This window comes from Chroicocephalus ridibundus, chromosome 21, assembly GCF_963924245.1.
Source record: "Chroicocephalus ridibundus chromosome 21, bChrRid1.1, whole genome shotgun sequence".
Classification (NCBI taxonomy): Eukaryota; Metazoa; Chordata; class Aves; order Charadriiformes; family Laridae; genus Chroicocephalus; species Chroicocephalus ridibundus.
Window position 1 is genome coordinate 1,689,218 of NC_086304.1, and position 14,228 is coordinate 1,703,445.

The 14,228-nt window shown below is 68.3% G+C and overlaps 3 protein-coding genes across 3 annotated transcripts; 1 reads left to right on the forward strand and 2 right to left on the reverse strand.

Annotated features, from left to right (window-relative positions):
* Window positions 1–181: 181 nt before the first annotated feature.
* LOC134525966 (G patch domain-containing protein 4) lies at window positions 182–2,667 on the forward strand. Its single transcript, XM_063357304.1, has 7 exons — window positions 182–304; window positions 610–683; window positions 770–862; window positions 1,063–1,170; window positions 1,349–1,452; window positions 1,581–1,631; window positions 1,765–2,667. Exons 1-7 carry the CDS (start codon window positions 229–231, stop codon window positions 2,315–2,317), a joined length of 1,059 nt encoding a protein of 352 aa, XP_063213374.1. The 5' UTR covers window positions 182–228; the 3' UTR covers window positions 2,318–2,667.
* Window positions 2,659–5,518, reverse strand: NAXE (NAD(P)HX epimerase). The gene is made up of 6 exons (XM_063357305.1): window positions 5,271–5,518; window positions 3,949–4,057; window positions 3,748–3,858; window positions 3,508–3,621; window positions 3,275–3,422; window positions 2,659–3,192 (listed from the first exon to the last, which is right to left on the reverse strand). Exons 1-6 carry the CDS (start codon window positions 5,438–5,440, stop codon window positions 2,990–2,992), a joined length of 855 nt encoding a protein of 284 aa, XP_063213375.1. The 5' UTR covers window positions 5,441–5,518; the 3' UTR covers window positions 2,659–2,989.
* A 2,554-nt stretch (window positions 5,519–8,072) lies between these two features.
* TTC24 (tetratricopeptide repeat domain 24) lies at window positions 8,073–11,397 on the reverse strand. Its single transcript, XM_063357610.1, has 8 exons — window positions 10,665–11,397; window positions 10,373–10,585; window positions 10,164–10,292; window positions 9,020–9,141; window positions 8,757–8,901; window positions 8,452–8,525; window positions 8,196–8,328; window positions 8,073–8,128 (listed from the first exon to the last, which is right to left on the reverse strand). Exons 1-8 carry the CDS (start codon window positions 11,395–11,397, stop codon window positions 8,073–8,075), a joined length of 1,605 nt encoding a protein of 534 aa, XP_063213680.1.
* Between the last annotated feature and the right edge of the window lie 2,831 nt (window positions 11,398–14,228).

A 14,228-nucleotide genomic window follows, 5' to 3' on the forward strand; every position in this document is an offset into this window, starting at 1 on the left:
CCGTACATGTGTCCGTGTGTCCGTACGTGTCTCCGCGCTCCCGCCGCCCGCGCACGCGCACAGCCCCCGCCCCGCCGCCGGCCCAGTGCGCCCGCGCAGGCCCCGCCCCTTAAGGCCCCGCCCCCTGCTCAGACCCGGCCCCCTCAGGCCCCGCCCCTCGGCCCCGCGCATGCGCGTCGGGCGCTTCCTGCCGGGAGGCGGCGGCGGCGGCGGCGTGGACCCGTCGCCATGAGCGCGCCGGAGCCGCCGGGCCCCGGGATGGGCTTCGCCGAGAGGCAGCTGCGGCGGCACGGCTGGCGGCGAGGTGGGGGCCGCCCCGGGGGGTCCCCCTGGCCCGGCCTGTCTCCCGTCCGCGGCCGGTCCCGGCATCCCCTGTTCCTCCCGGAGGGCCCCCTGCGGTGCCCGGGCCCCGTCTCCCCGCAGGCCCCGTCCCCCCCCGGTCCCCGTCCCTCCCCGCTCTCACGGCCCGTCCCCCCGGGCGTCCCCAGCCCCCTTCCCGGAGGAGCAGGGGTCGGCCTCGCCCCCCACGCTCGGGGTCTCGCAGCAGCCCCCCCCGCGGTGGCCGCCGGGGCAGCCGCTGCGGCGAGTGACGGGTGCCCTTGTCCGCAGGGCAGGGCCTGGGGAAGCGGCAGGACGGCATCGCCGAGGCCATCCGGGTGAAGGTGAAGTGTGACACGGCGGGGGTGAGCGCAGCCCCCTGCCCCTGCTCGGCCCCCGCGGCCGCCGCCGCCGCCTGCGGCCATTTCGGTGGCTCCTCTGCGCCCCGCAGGTGGGACACGACGCGGCGGAGCCGTTCGCCTTCCACTGGTGGGACCACGTCTTCAACAAGGCGGCTGCCAACGTCGCCGTGGAGGCCGGGCAGGTAGGAGGGCTGGGGGTCGGGCTGGGATGGGGCTGAAGGCAGGGGAGGGCGTTGGGGTCCCAGGTAGAGCCCGCTGCCGCTGCCTGTCCCTCCAGCATCTTCCACGGGGACTGCGGTGGCAGAGATGTGCTGCTGGAGGGGACGAAGCCCCTTGGGCAGGACGCTCTCGAGCCCTTTGTCTCTCTCTCTCCCCCTCCCAGGATGGCATCTCCGTGAAGACGCTTTCCGAGCAGGGATTCGGGATCAGCAATAAGAAGCCCCGCAAGGCCGGCGGCGCTGGCAGCATGCTGTACGGCCGCTTCGTGAAGGTAACCGGCCCTGGGGACGCGGCTTGGGGAGCAGCTGGCATCTCTGGGAAGGCTGCTGTGAACTCCGCACACCGCCCCTGCCAGCGCAGCCTCCCCAGCCCGTCGCTGCTGTGGCCCCCAGGGCCCCCTTTTCAGTGTCCCCCCGTTCTCACGGCCCCTCTGCCTCTCCCCGCCGCAGTCAGCCACGCTCACAGCACACGGGGAGGAGTCCGCGAAGCTGCCCGCCGGCTCAGAGAGCAGCGAGGAGGAGGAGGAGAAGCTGGACCTCTCTTCGGCCAGGAGGCGAGGCTGGGGCAGCGGTGCATGCGGCGGTGGGGAGGGACGAGGGCTGTGAGGGGGAGCCCCGCTCCGGACCGTGCTCCCCCCCCGTGCCGATGCTGGGGGTGACACGTCCTGTCTGTGTCCCGCAGACTGACGGACGAGGAGCTGATGCGAGCGTGTGGGGGCCGCACGGCGCACAAGTAAGTGGTCGGGGGGGGTTGCTGCACAGTTGGGCTCCCCCCCCTCCTGGCAGGGGCTTTCGAGCAGGCTGGGCTGGGGGGCACGTTCCCTGCCAGGGAGGTGCCGGACCCCGGCTGCCCACCATCATTGCAGGGGTGCCCGTCACGGCCTGACCATGAGCGCCAAGCTGGCACGCCTGGAGGAGCAGGAGCGAGCCTTCCTGGCCACCTACCGACACAAGGAGCGGCAGCGGCAGCAGCCCCCGGAGAGCAGCCCCCCAGCGGGGAGGCAGGAAAAAAGAAAGAAGAAAAAAAGGAAACTGTCCAGGGATGGAGCCGATCCCGAGGTGCTGCAGAGCCAGGAGCCAAGCGGAGAAGAGGAGGTGGCGGGAGAGGAAGGGAAGGTTGCGAAGAGGAAGAAGAAGAAGAAGAAGAACCAGGAGAACCAGGAGCCAAGCGGAGAAGAGGAGGTGGCGGGAGAGGAAGGGAAGGTTGTGAAGAGGAAGAAGAAGAAGAAGCAGAAGCAGGAGGACAAAGAAGAGCCAGTTGAGACAGAGAAAGAGAAGAAGAGGAGGAAGAAGGACAAGAAGAAGGAGGAGTATGACGAAGAAGAGCCGGCTGAGACAGAGATCCCTCTAGAAGACACAGATGGACCAGATCAGGCTGGGCACAGCCCCAGGAAGAAGAGGAAGAGGGAGCCAGAGTGATCAAGGGCCAAGGCTGCTGCGCTGCGCGGCTGCTGCTCCCACCCGGCTGTGAGGGTCCCCATCCTGCCCGCTGGCGCTGGCGGGTGCCCAGGGATGCTCCGGGCTCTTCCCAGGTGGAGCCCAGCGCCGTGGCCCAGCTGCGTGTTCGCTGCCTGGGGATGCTGGGCTGGGACTGGTTGGGCTGGAGCTGGATCCAGCTTTATTTCACTCCCTGAGCCTTCCTCCCATCAGGAGGATGGGAACTGACCCCAGTTCCCCCCAAGGCCCTGGGGCAGGGACACATTTGCTGCGGGTCTGTCGCAGAGGGACACAGCGGGGACAGACCCCACAGAGAATGGAAATATTTTTTTCAAGGGCATGAATAAACCTTTATTGCAGTGAAACTATGCTGAAGTGCGAGGTATGCGGCAGACCCCGGGATCCTGGGTCGCGTCTACGCCTGGAAGCGCTCAGATCGCGCACCGGCCCCGAACACCGCCCGCCTGGCAGCCCCCCGCCCTGCTCCAAAAAGCTCCCGGGGGCTTTGGTCTGCAGCGCACTTCGATCCCGCTGGCAGAGCTGGGTAGGACTGGAGCCCAGTGAGGTGCCGAGCATCCTCCTAGCAGAGCGCTGCGGCTTTGGCAGAATTAGGCCCTGATCTGCTGCACCCCAAGCCCCCGCCGAGCTCCAGCCCTAGGTGAGCTGCAGGACGCAGTCTGTCTCAGGGTACGGCGGCAGGTTTAAAGCGTATTTCTCCTGCAGCGCGGCGGGCACAAACCTGCCCCCCAGAAAGTGGTAGCGGCCAGCGAAATGCATCGCCGCCTTCTTGGGCGCCGTCAGCGAGATAAGCATGTCGGGCTGGAGACCGTCCGCCTTCCCTTTCTCCACGTCCCAGCCTGCAACGAGCCCCGAGGACACGCTGGAGCCAGGAAAACCCCGGCCGGGCACCTTCCTCCGGCGGGTCCGGCTGTTACTCACCCGAGGGGATGTCGATGCTGGCGATGGGCACCGTGATGCGCTCGAGGGTGCTGAGGATGCTGCCGAAGGGCTCCCGCACCGCTCCCTTGAAGCTGAACCCGAAAATCGCGTCCACCACCAGGCCGTAGAGCTCATCGATGAGCGCAGCCTGCGGCGGGGACAGCGATGGGTGACAAACAGCCCCCGCCATGGCTCTGAGGGCGGCTGCTCCCTGGCCGGGGGCTGCTCCTCACCTCGGCCGGGAACTCGGGCAGGAAGGGGATGTCCATCTTCTGGCACTGGGTGGTCAAACCTTCAAAGAGGGGCTTGTTGGGGCGCTTGGGGTAATACACGGTCGGTTCGTAGCCCTGCAAGAGCAGGAGGGAGCTGAGCAGGGCCCTGGCGGCAGGAGGGGGAACCCCAGAGCTTGTGGATCCGGGGGCGCACGGGGACAGGGCGGCGGGAGGTGGGGGGAACCTGCACGAGAGACTCACAAACATTTTCAGGTGCCGGGCGCAGACCAAGCCGTCGCCGCCGTTGTTCCCCGGCCCGCACACGACCAGCACGGCGGGCTGGCTGGTGGTGAAGGAGCTGGGCGGGTAGGCCTGGGGTGGGACGGGAGGCGTGGGGTCATGCTGGGGAAGGGGGACCCCCCCCGCGTCCCCAGGACCACCACCCGCCTCTCTTGGGCCCACCTTGGCGATGGCGGTGGCGCAGCTCAGCCCCGCCAGCTCCATCAGCTGGTCCACGCTGAACTTGTACTCGGTGAAGAGCTCCTGGTCGATGGCCTGGGCCTCCTCCTGCCTGGGGTGGGGGGGGAGGGAAAGGGTGGCACCCCCGGGGGCCTCCAGACCCGTCCGGACCCTGGCCCTGGGGGTTTGGGGGCAACTGTGCTCCCCTTGACTCGGCGGAGCACCAGCGGGGATGGAGCCGGGGCGGGGGGACAGGCTTCCCATGCTGAACCCCCCCCCCCCCCCCGTGCACCTCTGAGTCCCCATTGAGTCCTGCCTGACCCCTCTGCATCCCCCCGCACCGTGTTCCCCCCCACCCCTCTGCACCCCCAACCCCTTTGCAGCCCCCTCTGTGTCCCCCTGACCCCTTTGCACCCCCTGTGTCCTTCCTCAGCCACCCCCCTGTGTCCTGCCCGACCCTTCTCCACGCCTCTGTATCCCACCTGACCACTTTGCACCCCCCCGTGTCCCCCCAACCCCTCCGCACCCCCCCATATCCCACCCCCGACCCCTTTGCACCCCCCCATGTCCTTCCTCGTCCCCTTCCCTGTGTCCTGCCCGACCTCTTTGCGCCTCCCTCGTGTCCCCCCAACCCCTCTGCACCCCTCTCATATTCCACCCCCGACCCCTTTGCGCCCCCCCCCGATATCCCACATGACCCCTTTGCACCCCCATGTCCTTCCTCAAACTCCCCCCGTGTCCCCCCGATCCTTCTGCACACCCCCTCGTGTCCCCCCAACCCCTTTGCACCCCCCCCATGTCCCATCCCTGACCCCTTTGCACCCCCCATGTCCTTCCTCAGTCCCTCCCCTGTGTCCCCCCGACCCCCCCCATATCCCACCCCCGAGCCCTTTGCACCCCCCCCATATCCCACCCCCGACCCCTTTGCACCCCCCACGTCCTTCCTCAGCCACCCCCCCGCGTCCCCCCGACCCCTTTGCACCCCCCGTGTCCTTCCTGAACCCCCCCGTGTCCTCCCGATCCTTCTGCACACCCCGTCGTGTCCCCCCAACACCTCCGCACCCCCCCGTGTCCCTCGCAACCCCTTTGCACCCCCCCCATCCCACCCCCGACCCTTTTGCACCTCCCCGTGTCCCCCCAACCCCTTTGCACCCCCGCCATGTCCCATCCCTGACCCCTTTGTACCCCCCATGTCCTTCCTCAGTCCCTCCCCTGTGTCCCCCCGACCACTTTGCACCCCCTCGTGTCCCCCCCAACCCCTCCGCACCCCCCCCATGTCCCACCCCCGACCCTTTTGCACTCCCCCCCGCCCCCCGCCGCCGTACCCGAGGAAGCGGAGCCCCGCGGGGCCGGGCCCGGCGCGGTGCATGGCGCGGTGGGGGCGGCTCCAGCTCCGCTCCCAGCCCCAGCCCCGGCCCGGGCAGCGCCCGCCCCCCCGCGCCGCCGCCGCCGCCACCAGCAGCCCCAGCCCCAGCAGCGCCCGCGGGCCCGGCATGCGGCGGGTACGGCCCGGTACGGCCCCGCACGGAGCTCGGCCCGGTAAGGCCCCGCACGGCGCTCGGCACGGAGCAGGCGCGGGGCCGGCCCCGGGGCGGAGCCGCCGTCGCTCGAACCGCCCCCGGTCCGCGGCTCGGGAAGGCGACGGAGCGGGGAGAGACCCGGGGTGCGGCCTGTGAACGTTCGCAGGGGTGTGAACCCACCGGGGCGGGGGCAGCCCCCGGTGCCAGCCCAGGCTGGGGATGGAGGGATGGGGAGCGGCCCTGAGAGAAGGGCTTGGGGGCGCTGGGGGGTGAGAAGCTCAACACGCCCCGGCAACGGGCGCTGGCAGCCCATGAACCCCCCCCAGCCTGGGCTGCATCCCCAGCAGCGTGGGCAGGGGGCCGAGGGGGGGGATTCTGCCCCTCTGCTCCCCTCGGGGGAGACCCCCCTGCAGTGCTGCCTCCAGCTCCGGGGCCTCGGCACAGGAGAGACACGGAGCTGTGGGAGCGGGGCCGGAGGAGGCCCCGGAGCTGCTGGGAGGGCTGGAGCCCCTCTGCTGGGAGGACAGGCTGAGAGAGCTGGGGGGGGTCAGCCTGGAGAAGAGAAGGCTCCGCGGAGACCTTGGAGCCCCTTCCAGTCCCTCAAGGGGCTCCGGGAAAGCTGGGGAGGGACTCTGGAGCAGGGAGGGGAGCCATAGAATCATTCAGGTTGGAAAAAAACCCTGGGATCATCGAGTCCAACCATCAACCCCACTCTACAAAGTTCTCCCCTTCCCCACGATAAACTACAGCTTCTTGGGAAGTTCTTTTGAGGTCGCTTTTGAACAGCAGAATGAGCTTTAGCAGTAAAAGGCTTTAGCAACAGATTTGACTCTACGCTGAATACAGGACAAAATTTTATCATATGTTCCCTTTTAGGATGAAACACAATCCGTTCAATCCATTTACCATGGCTTTTTTCTCCCCCAGTAATAAATTAATTCAAAAATTAATGATTGTTGAATTAATAGTTATTGGATTAATAATAAACAAATTCCTACAGTCAAAACCTGCCTTCTAGAGTTCCGTGACGTTAGCGCCAGTGACAGCGTAGTCCTTTCAGTATACCCGTATGTGGAAAGAAATATTCATTGAAAAGGGTAAATGATGATGAGGTTTTACGCTGAAAGAGGGGAGATTGAGATGAGATGTGGGGAAGGAATTCCTTCTTCCGAGGGCGGTGAGCCCCTGGCCCAGGTTGCCCAGAGAAGCTGTGGCTGCCCCATCCCTGGAGGGGTTCAAGGCCAGGTTGGACGGGGCTTGGAGCCACCTGGGCTGGTGGGAGGTGGCCCTGCCCATGGATGAGATGGTCTTCAAGGTCCCTTCCCACCCAAACCATTCCATGACTGGAGCACAGCGAAGGGGCTCCCAGCGGCAGCTCGTCCCTGCCCCGTGGGTCCAGGCAGGATCCTGGAGCCTTGTCACGCTGCCAGGCGACCCCTGGGGGATGCGGCCATCTCCCCGGTGTCCTCCGTCGTCACACGAGGTTGCAGATGAGGGACAACGTCCTGCTCCCCGTGCGGGGCTTGGCAGCGGGGTTGGCGGTGGGGCTGGGGGGCAGCAAGTCCACCGAGGCGTTAGGGGGTGTGGGGGTGCTCGGTGGGATGCAGAATAAGAGGGCGGGGGGCAGGGATTTCACCCAGGGGTGCTTGAATCCACCCTCGGATCTGCTGCCCCATCTACAGGGCTGGGTGTTGGGCTTGGCTACAAGGTGCCAAAATGCCAAGTCCCTGTGGCTTTGGGCTTGGGGACACGGCCGTTGTGAGGAGAGGGGGTGTCCCAAGCCCTGCCGGGGGTGTCTGTCCCTGAACCCTCCCCTCAGAGGACACCCTGGAGCCCAGGCCTCCCATCTGCTCCCTTGCCCGCTCCTCTGGTGCATCACCTACCGCTCCGGGGACCTCCGCCGGGGGGGTTGCCGGTGACGATGCCCTGTGAAACGCAGCGTGAGAACCGCAGCCCCCCCCGGCTCGCCGGGGAAGCAAAGCTCTGGTTGAGTTTGGTACTTACTTGGCTGCTGGGGTGGTGGGTCTGGGCGCGGGCGGGTGGCGTTCAGCTTCCTGGGAGCAAAGCAGAGACGATGGCTCATGTGGAGGTGATGGAGAGCAGAGAACCATGGAATGGTTTGGGTGGGAAGGGACCATAAAGACCATCCCGTCCCCCCCCCTGCCCTGGGCAGGGCCACCTCCCACCAGCCCAGGTGGCTCCAAGCCCCGTCCAACCTGGCCTTGAACCCCTCCAGGGATGGGGCAGCCACAGCTTCTCTGGGCAACCTGCGCCAGGGGCTCACCACCCTCGGAAGAAGGAATTTCTTCCCCACATCTCATCTCAATCTCCCCTCTTTTGGTTTCAACCCATTCCCAACGTCCCGTGGCTCCCCTCCCTGCTCCAGAGTCCCTCCCCAGCTTTCCCGGAGCCCCTTGAGGGACTGGAAGGGGCTCCAAGGTCTCCGCAGAGCCTTCTCTTCTCCAGGCTGACCCCCCCCAGCTCTCCCAGCGTGCCAAACTCTCCCCTATCACATCGTTACCGAGCCCTCCCCGAATTCCAGCTTGAATTCCCCCAAAACGTGCTCCTCGAAATGACGCATCTTTTAAAATCTCTGGATTTTCACCTTCACCCACGAGAAGCCCCCGAGGGCGATGCCACTCGCTGCACTCCATCCGCTGCTCCTGCAGGGGTATGTGGGTGCAAGGATTACTGGGGTGCCCCCACCCCGCGCCCCCCTCGCCCACTCACCCGTTAGCGCGGGGCTGACTGCGAGACCCTGGAGCCGCCCTGGGACCATCCTCATCCTCCCCAGAGACGTCCAGGCGGCCGCGTGGGTCGCGGGGCTGCGGTGCGGGGCCGTCAGCCGGGGCGGCTGCTGTGCCTGCGGGGAGGACAGACAAACAGGCAGGAGTGCGGTACCGGCCCGCGCCGGGGCCCTGGCTCGGGCAGAAATGGGGTCTAACGGCTCATTAATTTGTTTGGGTTTTATTTCCCTCCCTCTTACCTGAACGGCCAGGACGTGGTGCCGGTGCAGGCCCGTACAGCTCGTCCCCGGGCTGGGGGTTCCCCCCGAAGGACCTGGGGTCGAAGGAAAGAAGGTTTATCTCATGGGTGACGCTGGGAAAACTCCTCCACGGAGGAAGGGTGGAGGTGACGTCAGCTTTCCTACTCACGCCTCGCCTCCTCGCAGCCGTGTCCCGCTGGCGTGGGGCAGCGTGGAGCGAAGCCGTGGCTGGCCGGGGTCCTGCTAGGAGGGACGGGTGGCCTGGGGTGTCCCTCTTCCCCCAAAACCCTGCTGCCTCCCTCCACCAACCCCTCGGTCTGCCGCCGGGGTGATGCTCACCGGGGCCGGGGCGGGCGCCCAGCCACCCCCGTGGCCGTGGAGGCAGAGCTGCTGCTGGATGGCCTCCGTCAGCTTGCGGACGACCCGCTGGCGGGCAGCTCGGGGGGTGTCCTGAGCAGGAGAGAGCCCACACGGGCTGGGACGAGGGGGATTGTCCCCAGGGCTGGGACAGTCGCCCCGGGACGCACGGGGGGAGTCCGGCCTCGGGGGCTTCCCCGGTGTGTCTTACCCGGCAGTGGGACAGCAACGTCAGGGCCTCCTGGTAGTGCCCGATGGCTTTCTGGGGGTCTCCCAGGTGGAAGCAGGCTGCTCCCAGCCCCTCGCACGCCTGCCACTGCCCCTGCACGTCCCCTGGGAGGAGAAGGGCAGCGTCAGTGCTGGCCCAGCACGTCCCAGCCGAGGTCCCGGGGAGGGAGCATCGCTGCTGCGCCACGCTGTGTGGAGCGGTGACACGCCGGAGGGATGGGATGCCACCCAGAGGGACCCGGACAGGTTGGAGACGTGGGTCTGTGTGAACCTCATGGGGTTCAACCAGGCCAAGAGCAGGGTCCTGCCCCGGAGTGGGGGCAGCCCCCGGTGCCAGCCCAGGCTGGGGATGGAGGGATGGGGAGCGGCCCTGAGAGAAGGGCTTGGGGGCGCTGGGTGGGGGTGGAAAGCTGGCCATGGGCCGGCAACATGCGCTGGCAGCCCATGAACCCCCCCCAGCCTGGGCTACATCCCCAGCAGCGTGGGCAGGGGGGCGAGGGGGGGATTCTGCCCCTCTGCTCCCCTCGGGGGAGACCCCCCTGCAGTGCTGCCTCCAGCTCCGGGGCCTCGGCACAGGAGAGACACGGAGCTGTGGGAGCGGGGCCGGAGGAGGCCCCGGAGCTGCTGGGAGGGCTGGAGCCCCTCTGCTGGGAGGACAGGCTGAGAGAGCTGGGGGGGGTCAGCCTGGAGAAGAGAAGGCTCCGCGGAGACCTTGGAGCCCCTTCCAGTCCCTCAAGGGGCTCCGGGAAAGCTGGGGAGGGACTCTGGAGCAGGGAGGGGAGCCACGGGACGTTGGGAATGGGTTGAAACCAAAAGAGGGGAGATTGAGATGAGATGTGGGGAAGAAATTCCTTCTTCCGAGGGCGGTGAGCCCCTGGCCCAGGTTGCCCAGAGAAGCTGTGGCTGCCCCATCCCTGGAGGGGTTCAAGGCCAGGTTGGACGGGGCTTGGAGCCACCTGGGCTGGTGGGAGGTGTCCCTGCCCAGGGCAGGGGGTGGGATGGGATGGTCTTCAAGGTCCCTTCCCACCCAAACCATTCTGTGATTCTATGATCCCTTTGGATCTGGTGCACACCTCTCTGGACTCTGCCCGGCAGCACAGGGATGATTTCCCCGTGTCTCCCCTTACCCGCCTCCCGGAAGGCTTGCAGGGCATGGAGGTAGTTCTCGGCGGCAGCCTGGTGCATCCCGAGCCGGCCGCAGGCGTACGCCAGGTTCCCGAAGCACTCTCCCTGCGCCCGCCGGTTCCCGAGAGCACCTGGAATGGGGAACACGGGGCTCCATCCCAGCCCGGCACATCCGGCAGTGCCCGGAGCGATCCGTACCGGCGTGACCTACTGTGCAGTGCCACCGCTCGCCGGTGCCAGCCCAGGGCCGTGCCGAAGCTGCGCAGGGCGTTGTGGGCAGCACCCAGGTTCTGCAGGGCCGCGGCCTCCCCGCGCCGGTCCCGCTCGCCGCCGCAGAGCGCCAGGGCCCGCTGGAAGCTCTCAGCCGCCGGGGAGAAGATGCGGAGCTGGGAGTAGCCCAGGCCGATGGCGTTGTAGAGCTTCCCTGCGGGACGGAGGGGAAACGCTGGGTGCGGGTGCCACGGCGCCGGGCGCCGGGAGGGACGGCTGCGGCGCGGCGTTACCTCGCAGGGCCGGGTCGGGGACGCTCTCGCAGAGCGAGCGGCACTGAGCGAGAACCCCCGCGATCTCCGCCGCCCCGAAGCGTCGGCTCTGCAGCATGGAGGTGCTGGCCCTGCTGAGGGCCACGGCGGCGGCCTCGGGGCTGGCCGCCGCCGCGTAGCCCCGCGCGGCCTCCAGGAAGCATCGCGCTGCTCGCGCCGGCTCCCGCATCCCCAGGTAGCAGCAGCCCATCCGCACCCGCGTCCCCGCTCGGCCGCCGGCCCCCGCCTCCCAGCCGCGTCCAAAACATTCCGGAGCCTTCGGAAAATCCCGCAGCCCTTCGTCAGCCGCTCCGGCGTTGAAATAAAGGTCCCCCCAGCGCTCCCCGCCGTGGCCCTCCGAGGGCTGGGACTGCAGGAGGAACTCCAGGCCCTTTTCGGGCTTCCCGGTCTCCACGTAGGCGGCCCCCAGGCTGAAGGCACAAGCCCTGCGGAGCCGGGGGCTGGCCGTGCCCCCCACCGGGAGAAGCGCCCGCCTGAAGCACCCCACGGCCCCCCGCGCGTCGCCCAGCGCCAGCGCCCGCCCCCCAGCTCGCATCAGCCCCTCTGTCTCCGCCGCCGCTTCGTTCCCCCGCTCCTGGGCATCGTCTCCGGCCTCCGGCTTCTCCTTCCTTTTTTTCCGGCTCTTCTTCCCACCGGCGGGGGCTGCGGGGACCACGGGCTGCGCCCCCAGGTCAGCATCCTCCTCCGGCGCCATGGGCCGGGCGAGCGACCTGCTGGCAGCTGAGCCGGCGCCGTCCTGGGATTTCTTGAAACGAGCAGCGTTATTTGATATTATTTTGTAAAAAATAAATAAATAAAATAAAATGAGAAAAGCCTGGTAGCCCGTTGGCTGCTAAAGCTTTGGGGAGGAAAAGGGCCTTTCCACGGAGGATCCCAGCCCAGCTTCTGTGCTCGGCGCTTGCCTCCTGCGACGCTGCCCCGAACCACGCGACGGGGACGGGGACGGGGATGGTCCAAAGGGGCTCCGACGGGGACAGAAGGTGTCCAATGGGGCTCCGGATGGGGATGGAGGGTGTCCGAAGGGGCTCCAACAGGGACGGAGGGTGTCCAACAGTGCTGTGACAAGGATGGAGTGTGTCCGAAAGGGCTCCGGTGGGGATGGAATGTGTCTGAAGGGGCTCCAACAGGGACGGAGGGTGTCCGATGGTGCTCCAACAGGGATGGAGTGTGTCCGAAGGGGCTCCGGATGGGATGGATGGTGTCTGAACCGTCTCTGGTGCGGATGGAGGGTGTCCGAAGAGGCTCCAGACGGGGACAGTGGGTGTCCAAATGGGTTCCAGATGGGGATGGAGGGTGTCCAAAGGGGGTCCAACAGGGACGGAGGGTGTCCAATGGTGCTCCAACAGGGATGGAGTGTGTCCGAAGGGGCTCCGGATGGGATGGATGGTGTCTGAACCGTCTCTGGTGGGGATGGGGTGTGTCCAAAGGGGCTCCGGTGGGGATGGAGGGTGTCCAAAGGGGCTCCAACAGGGATGGAGGGTGTCCGATGGTGCGCTGATGAGGATGGTGTGTCCGCAGGGGCTCTAGTGGGGATGGAGGGTGTCTGAAGTGGCTCCGGACAGGGACAGAAGGTGTCCGAAGGGGCTCCGGATGAGATGGAGGATGTCTGAAGGGGCTCCGGACGGGGATGGAGGGTGTCCGAAGGGACTCCGAGTCCCACCAGCACCGAGAGCGGGTCGCAGCCCCCCCCGGGTGATGGTCGCCGGTGCCTGGTGCTGGGGCACAGAGAGATTCCCAGGGGCAGGAAGACGTCGGGCTCGCGCGCAGCAGGGACAAACTGGGACAAAGCCAGGTCTCCCGGGGGAGGCAGGTTCCCGCGATGGCCCCGCTGGCTCCGGTTTCACCTCCGTCGCCGGCCGGTGCACGGTGCCATGGCAACTTGGTTGAGCGCCGGGGTGGGAGCCGTGTGCCGGATGGTTCCGGAGAGGCCGTGACAGGCGTGGGGACACGTTTAATGGCAGGGGGGGGACGTTGGTGGTTTGGAGCAGACTGGGGTGGGGGCACGGTGCAGCCAGGGCGAAGGGCACCCCGGGGGTGCAGGGCCCCCCCAGCAGCCCCCGTGGGGGTGGGCAGAGGCTGGTGGGGCCAGGGTGTGCCCCCGCTGACAGCCCTGCGGTGTGCAGAGCCCCCCCCGTGTCCCCTGTGTCCCCATCTGCGCTGAGCGTCTGGCACCCGGAGGGCGCTGGTGCCCATGTCCTGCACCCCGGTGTGTGCCCCCCCCCGCACCCATGGGACCCCCCCCCACTGCAGTGTGTGCCACCCCCCCGCACCCATGTGCTCCCCCCAGTGTGTGCCCCCTCCCACGTCCCCAGGGCCCCCCCCCCGCATCCCAGTGTGTGCCACTCGCACCCGCGGGACGCCCCCGCGCGGTGTGTGCCACCCCCCGCCACCATGACCCCCCCACCCCCCAGTTTGTGCCCCCCCCTTCACCCATGGGACCCCCGCACACTGGTGTGTGCCACCCCAGCACCCATGGCGCCCCCCCCCCCCAGTGTGTGGCCCCCACCCTTCACCCATGGGACCCCCGCACACTGGCGTGTGCCACCCCCGCACCCATGGGACTCCCTGGTGTGTGTGAACCCCGCACCCATGGGACCCCCTGCACCCTGGTGTGTGCCGCCCCCAAGCCCCCCCGACCCCCGCCCCTCAGTGTGTGCCACCCCCCCCACCCATGGTCGCCCCTGGCCCCCGGTGTGTGCCCCCCCCCTGCACCCATGGGACCCCCCCGCCATGTGTGTGCCACCCCCGCACCCGTAGGACCGCCCACAGCCCCGTGTGTGTCCCCCCGTGTGACACCCCACCCCCGCCCGTCCCGCACTACAACTCCCGGCATCCCCCGCGCGGCCCCACGTGGGCGGCGGGAGATTCAAATCGCGGGTGGGGCCGCGGCGGCCGCAGCCATGGCGGCAGCGGGGATGGGCCCGGGGCGCTGTGAGTCGGGGGGGCCCCGCGCTGGCCTCGGGGGTGGGAGGCAGTGCCGGAGAGGGGGGTGGGGGGGACGGGCGGACAGGTCTGGGGGTGCCGGGGGGGGTGGGGGATGGTTGCGGTGCAGGAGGGTGGGGGGGGGACGGGCAGATGTGGGGGTGCCGGGGGGCTGTTGGGGGGCAGGCAGTGGTGTGGGGTGTAGGGGGACGTAGGGGGGCAGGCAGGTCTGGGGGTGCCAGGGGATTTGGGGGGTGAGCAGCGGTGCGGGGGGCAAGAGGGTTGGGGTGTCGGGGGGTGGGCAGGAGGGTTGGGGGTGCTCTGAGGGTGTTGGGGGGCAGGCAGTGGTCTGGGGGTGCAGGGTTATGTGGGGAGCAGGCGCGTCTGGGGGTGCAGGGGATGTGGGGGGCAGGGGGTTGGGGTTGTCAGGGGGCTGTGGGGGGCTGGCAGGTCTGGGGGTGCCGGAGGGATGTGGGGGACAGGAGGGTCTGGGGGTGCTGGGGGGGTGTTGGGGGGCAGGCAGTGGTGTGGGGACCAGGAGGGTTGGGGGTGCCAGGGGCATGTGGGGGGCTGGCAGGTCTGGGGGTGCAGGAGGGTTGTTGG